Source organism: Colossoma macropomum, unplaced genomic scaffold (genome assembly GCF_904425465.1).
Source record: "Colossoma macropomum unplaced genomic scaffold, Colossoma_macropomum, whole genome shotgun sequence".
NCBI classification, from domain to species: Eukaryota; Metazoa; Chordata; class Actinopteri; order Characiformes; family Serrasalmidae; genus Colossoma; species Colossoma macropomum.
The window spans coordinates 2581767-2595115 of NW_023494809.1; the positions used below are offsets into that span (position 1 = coordinate 2581767).

General features: G+C 40.3%; 1 protein-coding gene across 1 annotated transcript in view; it reads left to right on the plus strand.

The window, feature by feature from the left end:
* The window catches only part of itga8 (integrin, alpha 8), a 154880-nt gene that overhangs the window by 94039 nt on the left and 47492 nt on the right, over positions 1-13349 (plus strand). The window contains exons 21-22 of the mRNA XM_036558569.1: positions 65-212; positions 4985-5077. Coding sequence (XP_036414462.1) covers positions 65-212; positions 4985-5077 — 241 coding nt within the window. The remainder of the gene's footprint in view (positions 1-64; positions 213-4984; positions 5078-13349) is intronic.

Genomic DNA, 13349 nt, shown 5'->3' on the forward strand with positions numbered 1-13349 from the left:
ATTATTTTTTTAGATGAAACAAACAGACTTAAATCGTGTTATTATTCCTGCTCGTCACGCATAGGGACCACACTGAGCTCGTCATCGGCGACGACAACCCACTTCTGCTCACCATCAACGCAGCCAATCACGGTGAGGGAGCATATGAGGCGGAGTTACAGGTGCGGCTCCCTCCAGAGGCGGACTACAATGGTATGGAGCGCCGGCGAGAGGTAAACTTTGTTACCCATAATGCATTTCTCCTTTACCCAATTGCAAGCGTGTTATGGGTGGACTGCATTTCCCATAATGCACTCCCCCTTCACTCAATCCTGCAATTCTATGTCTTTTTCTTGACAAATTCTTTTCTACTCTTGATATTTGCATCTGCATTATACTTATATAACGCCGCCTATTTTAGTACTCATTCTGACAAACACCTCACACAATGAGAAAAAGGTGGCATTTTGAGAAAGTGAGTAAATTAAAGAGGTTTATTGCTTCATTCAGCAGCTTAAACGTTCAGTGCTTCCACACAAAACTCAAGTCAATTTTGAGTCCCGTTTGAGCTGCTTTTGGACATTCTAATGCTCTTGACGTTGAAAAAGCAAAGGCTTCCAGTTGCTGGAACACAGCCGATCCACATCTTCGTTGTCGCCATGCCAACACCAGAGAGGATCGTGTTTGCTCAGTGAGTTCAAGTCGCCAGCGAAAGTTTCCAAAAATCGAAACACAGGGTGAATAAAGTAATGTCACATTTTCACCACCCGAAAAAATCAATTATTGACGTGTTCAGATGAATTTATTATCATCTGAATAAATCACACAAGTAAATCACACTCAGTGTGTAAAGGCCTTCAAACATTATGGCACCTTTTGCGACGTGTTCTCATTTAGGACTGTACATGTTTGTGTGTTTGATACTGTCTTAATTCTGGCAAATTGTTGAGGGTCATTGGTTAAAGCAGGGATGGGGAATTGAAGGCCTAGTTTGGCGTTTTCCCCGCACAAACACACGTGCTAATCCTGATAATAACTGCTGAGTTGAATCAGGTGTGTTTGAGCAGGAAAGTCACCAAACTGTGCAGGAATCTGGACTGGAATTCCCCATCTGCCTTAAAGTCTGTTGCTTGTTGATGTTCTGTTTAAACAAGCTCTGTTTTGACTTTCGATTTGACCATTTTGATTAAGCTTTACTGTGAAATTTCATTTCAGTGGTTTCACTTTCCCTGTCTGAGGAGCCCCATTAGAAGTTCACTCGTGGGTCTTTGTTACTCATTTCCAAGCACTTCATGAACTATAGACACAATAGTATAGATAGAAAGGAATCATTTGGTATAAAAATCAAATGTCCACAATTATCCACAAATGTAGTCAATAGGCCATTTTGACTGGAGCTACGAAGCTAATGTCGCTAACAAGCAAAGGAAGGTTATACCATATCAGTTTACAAATTCTGTGTCTACATTTAGGGCATTTAGCAGACGCTCTTATCCAAAGCTTACAAAATTGCTTTGTTGCAGGTTATGTGTTCTAACTCGTACAAAAGAGGCATCGCACGTTTGCATCACCAGTGTTGTTAAGTGATCGAAAACACTGTTTTATGTGATTTCTGACACTGTATGACTTCTATTAATATGTACAAAGTATGAAGTTAGATTTCTGCTGTAAGAAATTCAAAGTAAAATGCAAAAATCTGAATTTGAATGTAAATATTTGGAATCTGTATCTTACTGTGTGAAAATGAATTCTGAACTGAAATTGAATTTTTTTTTATTGAAGTTTGTATGAGAGCATATAAACCCTTGAACTGAATTCTAACTCCGTACCAAAGTACATTGCGTAGCTAAAAACAGTATAAGAGTCATTCTATGGAAGCGTCCATTTTTGTGTCCCTAGCATTTACAGATATGTTACACTTGATGAAACATGTTAGGGTTACAATTTATTAATATTTTAAAATAAAACAGTAAGTTATTTTAACAATTACACCTTTTTGAGCCTCAATTTAGCAATATTGTTTATTTAATCAATTATCTAGAATTCCAAACACCACAGAAGAGCTCGTCCCCACAGTCATGTGTAAAGGCTGAGGCCATATTTTGAGGTAATAAAACGTGTTTTTTCTGCAGTTTTAACTGCAATAATCTATACATGACTATGAAATATATTAATTAAATGACATAATGTCATGTCACTGGTGTTACTGCATAACAAAAAATCTCTTATTTTGAAATAAAAACCACACTGATGACATCACTTGACTTCCTTTTATCTATTTTCTAAAGATCTATGAAGAAAAGCACATGGTGAGTCCACTGTGTCTTTCAGTTATCAGAGATTCTCTCATTTAGCTCATGATTTCATATGAAGCTTTTAGCCGAAGTCACTGGCGTGACCGACTTTATTCTTAGGTAATTGTGAAAAAATAGAATACAAATGGATTAAATTTCATATTTTAGTGGATATTCCATGATTGACAACATGTGGTTTGATGCTCTGTAGCAGCCATTTTGTAAAATGCATTTTTCATTAAAATGTCTCTGGTGTCACCTTTCTTATGTGCAACACAAGAAAGACAAGACTATTGGTAACACCAGTGACTCATATGGATAGATAAAAAAGTGGACATTTCTGTAGAATGACCCATTAGCAGCCACGTTGGAGTCTGGTTTTTGTCGGTAGTTTTGGCTTATCGATTACATTTGATAATGAGAAACTGTGCAAAATATTTTTTTTTTCATCAAACTACTCTTTAAGCGTATGATGTTGTTTGTGAGCAGAGGTCAGAACTGATGAACCATCAAGCTTGTTGCATCTCCCCAAACGCACTACATTTTACAGCCTGTCATCCTCCTCTGCTGGAACACAAGCTGGGCTGCCGCTGGGCCTTTGATGCAGTAATAAAGCTGGAATGTTGATCTAATTACTGCCAAAGTTCCTCATTAACCCCCAGTGTACTGCGCGTCGAGGCACACTCATGTACTTCAAGGTCCTTATTTTCAGCAATTTTTTTGTCTAACATGCATGTGTGTGAAACAGCCAGCACTCCGGACTGACCGCTAAGATTACAATCTCGCTCTCTCTCTCTTTCGCTCTGTTATTGGTTTAGCAGACGTGGGCCTTTCTAATTGCAGCACGTGTTGTAGAGTGGCTCCTAATGTGATTAACGTGGCTCCATCAGCCCGCGTCCCCTGGGAACCGGCCCACTCATGTGTTTGGGTCGAGAGGAAACAGTTGCCAGGCATGGAGATGTATGGAGAGAGATGCAGAGGAAGAGAGAGAGGGATGACGGGGAGAGTGGGAAAGAGATGACAGGACAGGGGGCCTCAGTGATATATGGTGTTATTACCATTCGTCAATTCATCATTTCTTTCTCTCTCTCTCTCTCTCTCTCTCTCTCTCTCTCTCCCTACTCCCACATTTCTTTGCCTTATGCCACAAAGCCCCTTATCTCTAGCTTTAAATAGAGCTGTTTGTTTTGATGACTGTTTAGTTAAGTTTAGTTTATTCAATTTAAATTTGCAGGGACAGAACACATTATTGAACATTTCTGTAAATGTGCCAGTAAACATTGCAAGCAAATAATGCAACAATTGAAGAATAACATTTCTCAACATAAAAAGGCAAAGAACTTTGGAGTTCCATCATCTACAGTACATAATATCATTACGTGTGTCAGAGAATCTGGAGAAATCTCTGTATGCAAGGGACAAGGCCGAAAAACCAGTAATGGATGGCCGTAAACTTCGGGACCCTCTGGCGGCACTGCGTTAAAAACAGGCATGATTCTGTAGTGGAAATCACTGCGTGAGCTCAGGAACACTTCCTAAAACCACCGTCTGTGAACACAGTTTGTTGCTACATTCGCAAATGCATGTAAAACTCAACCATGCAAAGAAGAAACCAGATATAAACAGGATCCAGAAACGCTGCCACCTTCTCTGGGCCCAAAGCTAATTTAAAATGGACTGAGACAAAGCGGAAATAGTGTCCTGTGGTCTGATGAGTCAACATTTGAAATTCTTGAATCATGGGCACTGTGTCCTCCAGGGTAAAGAGCGCCCTGCTTGTTATCAGTGCACAGTTAAAAAGCCAGTATTCATGATGGTATAGGGGTGCATTAGTGCGCATGGCAGGGGTGACTTGCACATCTGAGAAGGCACCATTAATGCTGATTGATACACAAAGGTTTTTGAGCAACATATGTTGCCATACAGACATCTTTTTTATGGAAGGCCTTGATTATTTCAGCAAGACAATGTCAAACCACATTCTGTACATATTACAACAGCATGGCTCTATAGTAAAAAAAGTTAGGGTGCTAAACTGGCCTGCCTGCAGTCCAGACCTGTGACCACTGAAAACTTTTGGCGCATTATAAAATGAACAATATGACAAAGGAGATCTAGAACTGTTGAGCAGCTGAAATCTTATACCAAACAAGAGTGGGAAAACATTTCACTTTCAAAACTTCAGCAGTTGGTGATTTGCACATCCTTGCTTTCTGTTTGCATTTTGCACAGCGTGCCAATGTTTTTGGAAACAGATTTGCTCATGTGCTGCTGGCTTTTTAGACTTTACATACACTTAAATGACATTACTTGCACACATTTGCACCTAAAAACAGTGGGTGGATAATTTATGGAAAGACTAAATAAAAGAGGCCCCAAAATTGATCCCTGAGGTACCCCAATATCACAGCTAATGGTGACAGTTCTATCCACCCTAACTCTCTTGATCCAACCTTCTAAATAGGACTTCATTAAAGTGATATCATTAAGGGAAAATGAACATTGACAACCTAGCAACAAAGCCAAATCACAGCAATTTATGCTGATCTAGGATTTCTGTTTAGTGTTCATGTCTTTTGAAATGATTAGATGATAGATTCTGGATCGGCTTTCTCACTGATTGATAAAGAGGTCTAAGAATTAGTATACTAATTAGTATACTAATTGAAGTACAAGACAAAATTGTAAATCTCTCTCTCTGTCTTCTTCAGGACCTACAGATTCTCAATTGCGAGCACAGGGTGGAAAACGAATCCCAGGTGGTGGTGTGTGATCTGGGGAATCCTATGCCAGCCGGAGCAAATGTAAGTAAAATTCTTCCCTTTTTCCTCTTCCTTCTCATTTTCTCTTGTTTCTTATCACTTCTGTCCTCATTATTATTTAGAGATGTCACAAAAAAACGATGACTTTACATATAGCCACGTTTTCAACCTACAGACGATTAGCCCCTTCCACTCAGGTTTGAAGTTATAAGGCTTGTTTCAGCCCAGACTGCTTTTTGAATTAGGCACAATACACAATACAGGGCAGCCAATCAGAACAGAGATCATCTACATATATGAGGTTTAACCCCTTATTCCAGTAGCCAGTTCCACAAGTGCTATTTTTTTTTATTGTGGACAGCTGTACAGGATTGTTTGGTATAAAGAAAGCTGCAGTGCTGTCCACTTTATCTCTGAGGAGCTGTCTCTTTGGAGACATTGCTCACTAGCAGCTCAACACATTTCACTCACAGAGAGCCAACAGTGTCTTAATTAATCTGGTAACAGAATTATAGCAAAAAATGTTATTTTATTATAATAATTAAAAGTTTCCGATTTCCATTCCACCGGTGAAATGGCCACTAGGGGGCCCGCACAAAAAGCTTAAAGACATCCTGTTTAGTTCTAAAGGATAAAGTGAGATTGAAAAATACTCATGGACAGTTCTATTTGGAAAATAAATCAACACAAACATCCAGAATATGGGCCATTTTAGGCACCACTATGTAAGTTTTGGAGACCTCTCCAGTAAAAATATGTAATTGCAAGCAAGCTGCAGCACATTTTTTGCATCTGTGGTGCTGCGCACCTCAAGTAAATTAAGCTGAGCAGCTGAGGCTTCTATTTCAAAGCATCCTCTATGTTTTACAAGCATCTTACAACAGTGAATGTAGTCATTAATAGTCTGTCTGCAAGACTCATTAGTATAACAATGGCATCCCTACCTTTTATCCTTCATGTGTGTGGTGATGGTGTTATCTCCTGTCATTCATACCAGCACTGTGAGTTTGTGTAACACTGTGGTTCTTGGGCATCCTGGCCATCCAGCTGGACCTTCTTTCGTCCTAAGATTTGGTTGTGCATGCAATTACACCATATTTTAGCATATTATAGCATACTTAGTAGTACTACTTATTTCATTATTAACAATAAAATTTTAGGCAGTGCTGCTTTAATAAAAAAAAGTTCATATGACACATTTGGTCATTCTGACAGATTGCAGTACACTGCAGTAAGCTTAGGGGGCGAGATGGCTTCTTCTAGTTCTTTCACACCCATAGATATACATACCTAATTGCTGTGTTGTCTGTTGTTCTCTATGTGAGGCGATACATCTGCGCGTCCGCCATGTTGGAGAGGTCAAGATCCGCTTGTGAACAATTTCACTTGTATTGAGAGACGAGGAGTCCCAGGATTAAATCAGCCACAACTTCCTTATTACTCAACCGATTTTCACCAAATTAGTTTTGTTATAATCCTCAGACACAGATTATTCTAGGTTGCACTGACGGCTCTCAGTAGCTTTTATTTCTTTAATAACTGATTGTGCTAATTAGCCGTCCGGACCTGCAGGAAAGTATTTAATCTGCACCTGACGTTAAAAAAAGAGTTCAATCAGACACATCAGCAAATCCCTCAATGAGTGAATCACTTCTAATCTTAATACACATGAAAATAAAATAAACCCCCAAAACACAGTAAGAAGGACGAAGCTGAACTTGGCTTCCTATTCGCCAGCTTCTTGTTCGGGTTTTCCCCGTTCCACCTTAAATGGTGCAGCAGTCACTTTCTGGTGCCTGAAGCTGCAACGGTTAAGGTGGAACAGGAAAACTCAAACAAGAAGCTGCCAAATAAGAAGCTGACTTCTATATAAAGTTAAGACCCCCTGAATATACTATTAAATGAAATCAGCTTAATATAAAACCTGAGAAAAACAATCACATCAACAGGTTCTCTGTGCTTCACCAACCACACGGCCATATCTACATAAACATCACACAGACAATACGCATCACACAGACATGAGTGTGGATCTCTGCGTTCCCTCCGTTATATAATCCTATCCCACTGTCTGAGTACAATATTCTTGAAATAGTCTAATTTTGGACAGTATCTTTCTTAAACTGCTGCTCTGTAATGGTACTGAATGCAGTCCAGCAGCGATGTTGACCACCCCAAAATGGCAGCGCTGTTGACGTGCCTGTCTGGACCCAACACGGCATCTAGGTATGTATATCTATGGTCACACCAGCAAAACTTTAAAAGACGTATGTTGCAAAGGGAAAGAAACCAGAAGGCATAAGTGTTATATTGGTCAATTCATTGATTAGTTGAATAAAACTCTTTAAATTAATCAGCAATACAGATTATCATTGACTGCATCCCTGTCGTTATGCAAAAAAGCTAAAAGCTCTGCAAAAGGTTGTAAAACCTTGACTAGAATTTACTTACGTAAGAGAACTGTAGCAGAAGTCTGTGTTTTACTAGTCTGGCTTTATCTGCTTTGGCAGCCGTTCACTGGTTCTTTTAAACACATGTTGGAACAGGCTGACAGGACTGACCCAGTTCCCCAGTGAGGTGCACCTGTGGCTCCTCAGTCGGGGTGATTATAGCACTCCACCCCTCACACCTCTACACTTCTTATAAATATTTGAGCATGTGGACTGATGATAAGCTGTCAGTAAAACATGTGGAAAGACTAACCAAAAACGAGAATTAGGCCCGGATTCTTGAGCAGAAATAGAGCTTGTTTAATATTTGGCAGCTACAGAAGTCAGCATTTGTCAGCTGTTGACTACGGGGATGTCAGTAATGTAAAAGGATACCACAAAACCTTGAATCTATATTTGTTAAAATGAAGATCCAGGGCCAGGTCTGGCCAATGCAATTAACACTTTTGCTGCCAAATGAAGGCTAAAGCACAGAGCTAGTAGCAGGTTTTACAGTGATCTGGCTGTGTGTTTGTGCTGTATTTCTGGGTTGTGGGATGTTAGAGCTGGTTTCTCTCACTCTGCCCAGTGATGGCAGGTTCCTCTGAGTGTTCTGGTGTGAATCATGTTGCTGTTTTTAGCCCTTTGTTTATAATACGAAGGCTAAAAGCAGAGATGTAGTATAACAGTAGCGAGTGGGTTATGGGTGATTTTGGAGCTGGATTGCTGGCTGATGGATGGTAACAGGTAGATGAAATCACTCTGGATGGTGAGATCAGAGTCTGATGACTGATCTGATGTGTGAATCATGTTGCTGTTTTAACCCTTTCTTGGAATATGAAGGGCAGAAAGCAGAGCAATAATATCAGGATTTTGAGTGATTTTCCGAGCCGAATTACTCACTGATGCTGATGTCACAGCTCGATGACGTGAGAATAATTAGTTAGGGGCGGGTCTGCTGAATGTCCTGATATGTGTATTACGTCTGTAGCTTAAACCGTTCTGAAGTTATGAAGACTAGAATTCATCGTTTTACCCCGATCGTTTGCGGTCTCTGGGTCCTAAGGGTTAATTTATGTGAAACAACTATTGGCACTGCATTAACCAGTGATTACACTATCCCAGAAGTGCCCATTCCTGGTCCTGGAGATCCACTACCCTGCAGAGTTTAGTTCCAGCCCTAATCTAACACACCTGATCCAAATAGTGAAGGTTTTCTGGGGCAACAAAGAGGCATCAACCGTGGTTGACCTGAACTCTACAGGGTGGTAGATCTCCAGGATCAGGGCTGGACACCCCTGCACTATCCTGTGCAGCCCGGAGTGGGATGGGCTCTCCTTTTGAGCAAATTGCTGTTGTCAGAAGAAAACCTTGTGTCTCCAAAATGAGAACTTTACAGGAGAAGGAAAAAACCTACTTTACTTTTAATGTAAGTCAATGGAGTCAAACTTTTTTCCAAGTCATTTTGGGCCATTCATCATGAAATTTACACACAATATAAAGGACAACAGGTATTTTCAAATTATATCAGAAAGTGAAAAATGGAGATACGAGGTTTTTCTTCCGACAGCAGTGAAATATTGCTTCTTTAGTGTATCACTGAAGTTGCAAGGCTAACATCATGTTGATGTATTGTGTGCTACCCTTGGAGGAGGAAGAACGTTGGAGGCAGCAAGTATTTTCTTTTTATTTTCACTCACAAAACCCAAACTTTTTAGTGGCTTCTGAACGAGACTTTGCAGTCCTGTTTCTCACATGCAAGCTTTTCGGTTCAGTAGTCCTTTTCTTGTTGCTGCTGCTCGTCCCTGTCTTACTCTCTGTTTTCCCTCTCTGCATTTTGTAAAAGGTGCCCACGCTGTCAAAGCTTAACCAGATCAGCTGGTTCTCATTACCGGGCAGTGCTTGCACCTGAGCCGAGAGGGAAAGAGAGCTCATTGCTCCGTCTCCCAGTCACCACCCCCACTTTGCAGATCGCCCACCATGATCGAATGTCAAGCATAGTCTAGTGGCCTCACTGCAGCACAGGAGGTGGGGTCCGAGTCTCAGGACTCGGATGCTGTCAGTTATGCTTCTAATGCCTGTGGTCATTTTCCTGCTGTCGGCGTGCGAGGCTCAGGCACCACCTTCATGTATTTTTGTATTTTATGTATTTTTACGGAAATAATACGGGCTGTTTTTCTGAATTATTGAATTAAACAGGAAACAGTGAGTGTCACTCTGCTGACTGAGTAACATCGTTAGAGGGGAGAAAGGTGGGAGCAGAGAGACAGATCAGACAAGGAGGAGCAATAAATGACCAGCACATCAAAGAATCATTTATCTGTAGGATATCTTTTATGCTGTGAAACAGGGCGGAGGTTGTTTCTTTTTTCCCTCCCTGAAGATGAATTCTTAGCATTGTCTGCAAAGCTAGAAAGGAATCCGTATTTGCTGGCCCAGTGCCAAGGCTGAACACTCCTGAAACTCAACCTGAGATGTATAAACCAGTGGCTGTGTTTACATGCAAAGATGTTTGCCAATCTGATTGAATACATTCTGATTATAGATTAAGACTGAGGTGTTTATACTCTCACTCTGCTCAACAATCTGAATGGAGAATCTCTGTTTACATGCTCACTACAAGATATCCGATCAGAATTACATGCATGCGCAGAGAACCGCTTAGTGTAGACGTTACCATGACAACCAGCATCACGTGAGTCCAGTCAGAGTGAGATGAGCAGCAGTGAGCAGTGCTTGTGTTTTTAATTCCTTTAACATTATGGCAGGAAAATGTATTTAAAGAAGGCCGAGAGGGAGACGTCGTGTTCTGAGACACATAAGCTGGACGTCCGTCCCACCGCCGTCTTTTAAAGATCAGAGCATAAACTTCGTCTCCTCTACAGACCAGTTTCTGCTCTGCCATGTTGAATGTTATAAACTTTCACTATGACGTGATGCACATGATCAAAATGTGCTTAAACTGTGTAATCAGATACAGGCGTTTACACGGATATTATTCTTCTGTTTAACGGATTATTTACAGGACTACCCACCTCATTTAATCAGATAGAAACTGTATTCCGAATGACCTCAATTGGACTAGTCTATTCCGATTAAGGTGCATACATGAACATAATCCATAGTCCAATTGAGCTACTAGTTGGATTATAAATGGATTTTGAGGTTGCATGTAAACGTGGCTACTAAGAGAGGTTTTTGGGTGTGCTCTGTTCTAATGTCTTTGTGTAGACTAAATAGGCAGATATATGCAATTTGGTTTTCCATATATATATATATATATATATATATATATATATATATATATTTATATATATATATATTTACAAAATAGTTTATACATAAATATAAAATTGGACAATATTATTGGTTATCAGAAGTTTAAAATTTTAAACTTTTAAATCAGTGCTGGTCACTAAATTGTCATATTAGTCAGGTCCAAGCATTAAGCTATGTGTGTGAGAAAGAAAGAGAGAGAGAGAGAGAGAGTTTTTAAAGTTTATTTGTATGATCATGGAAGTGAAAGCGCAGTGGATGCCTCATTAATCCAGATGTTTCTGAGATTCTTTGACTGTTGACCCACTGCAACCTCTGGAGAATGTAGCTGTTACACAGATGTGTTCATTCATGTCGTTTACCACTGCATCCTCTCGTCTCCGGATGATATGAGTGCGTCACTGCTTGTTTTGTGTGTATACAGTACTGTGCAAAAGGCAGCGACCACCCTTTCGCTTCTCCTTTTAGTGTGTCAGAAAAGAAAAAAAAAGGAAATATTTAACAAACTACAAAAAACTCTACTACTACTACTAGATATAATATCATTATAAAATTTAATGTACAATAATATAATTTTTCAGTGTTTAGCATGAACACTTTATTACAGCTTCCATTTTTATTAGACAAGTAATCCCAGTTACAAGCTTAGATTAATCAGTACATAAAACAAAATTTTGCAAAATATATAAATTTATTTACTTTTTGGTCCGTCTCCTTTTCTCAGTGAGGCTTCTTGATGGCTACTCATCCTTTTAGACCCATAGTGCTGAGTTGTCTTCTCGCTGTGCAAAGAAGGACAGAAACACTTGCATATATTTAGATCTGAAGTGGAGCTTGATTTGCTCCTATCTGTGTTTTTGATGCTGGTATGCTAGTCAACCAGCATGACCATTCTGGGTGTCCAGCTAAACCAGCACTAGACCAGCATAGGCCAGCATAGAATGCATGCTGCTCTGTGCTGTTTTTTCTCTCAGCAAGAAAGTAGATACTGGAATACATTCCACAGTATATCTGAAAGCTGAGTCAGTGTACATACAGACATACACACACATATACACACACATACACACATACACACACACACACACTCACTTCATCGCTGTTTATTCCTTTCCTGTTATGATAGCCGTGCTGGTTAAAGCCAGCGCAAATTGAATGCTAATTCTCTTCTAATTTGACACATAAGCTAGTAAATGCTCCCCCCTGACCAAAGCCAGATGGAGATCACAGTTTATAACTTTATTACTGCTTAATAGTCGCCCTTAAAGCAACAGTGTAGTGAGAAATCGAATACGCACAATTCTCTCATCCCAAATGGAGTTGATCACCAGGCTGAGCTGGTTTATGCTGGTTTATGCTGTCTGGTGCTGGTTTATCTGGTCACCCAACATGGTCCAGCTGGTCGACCAGCATACCAGTTTCCAAAACACAACATATCACTGTTGTCGGAACAAAACCTCGTATCTCCAAAGTGGTAACTTTACAGGAGAAGGAAAAACTACTTAACTTTTAATGTAAGTCAGTGGAACCAGATGATTTTCCAAGTAATTTAAGGCTGTTTCCTTTGGACCATTCATCATGAAATTAACACACAATGTAAAGGACAACAGGCATTTTCAAATTATGTCAAAAACTGAAAAACGACAAAAATGGAGATACGAGGTTTTGTTCCGACAACAGCGTTATTCTGGTTTTGCTCAGCTTCTTTTGTTTACCTGCTTGGAAGAAGAGTAATATAAAGGCACTTGATCTGAGTGAAGCTCTATCGACTGTTTTGCTTCTCTCTTTTTTTTAACTGTCATTGAAGAAAGTGAGGCTTTGAGTTGCTGTTAGGTTGATTTCTCTCATTGGAAAATACAGCGCTTGTTTGCTTACACTGTCTTTCCTTGTCTGCTCCTCCAAAATGACAGCGTTACCATAGTAACTGGTGTTTTGATGATGACGCCATCCCCACCACCAAAAAGGTTCCGTTCCCACCTGCAAAATTATGATGATGATTGAGTGATGTGATGAAGTTCAGGCCAAGATATCCTAATGTGTGGCCACAACTTAGTAAGGCGTAGGAATGAGATAATTAAGCCTTGAGCACAGCTTAACAAGATGTGATCTCATTCCCACGCCTTACTAAGTCGTGGCCACGACTTAATTATCTTGTCCCCAAGCCTTACTAAGTCATAGCCATGCATTAGGATCTCGTACCCAAGCCTTACTAAGTCGAGGCCATGCGATCCTAATGTGTGGCCACAGCTTAGTAAGGCATAGGAATGAGATAATTAAGCCTTGAGCACAGCTTAACAAGACGTGATCTCATTCCCACGCCTTACTAAGTCGTGGCCACAACTTAATTATCTTGTCCCCAAGCCTTACTAAGTCATAGCCATGCATTAGGATCTTGTTCCCACGCCTTACTAAGTCGAGGCCATGCAATCCTAATGTGTGGCCCCAAGGTAGTAAGGCAAGGGAATGAGATGATTAAGCCTTGAGCACAGCTTAATAAGGCATGATCTCATTCCCACGCCTTACTAAGTCGTGGCCATGCATTAGGAGCTCGTTCTGCTTGCAGCCCTGTACCTGTTGTGTTATGACTGTTCGGCCCAGTGCAAACACAG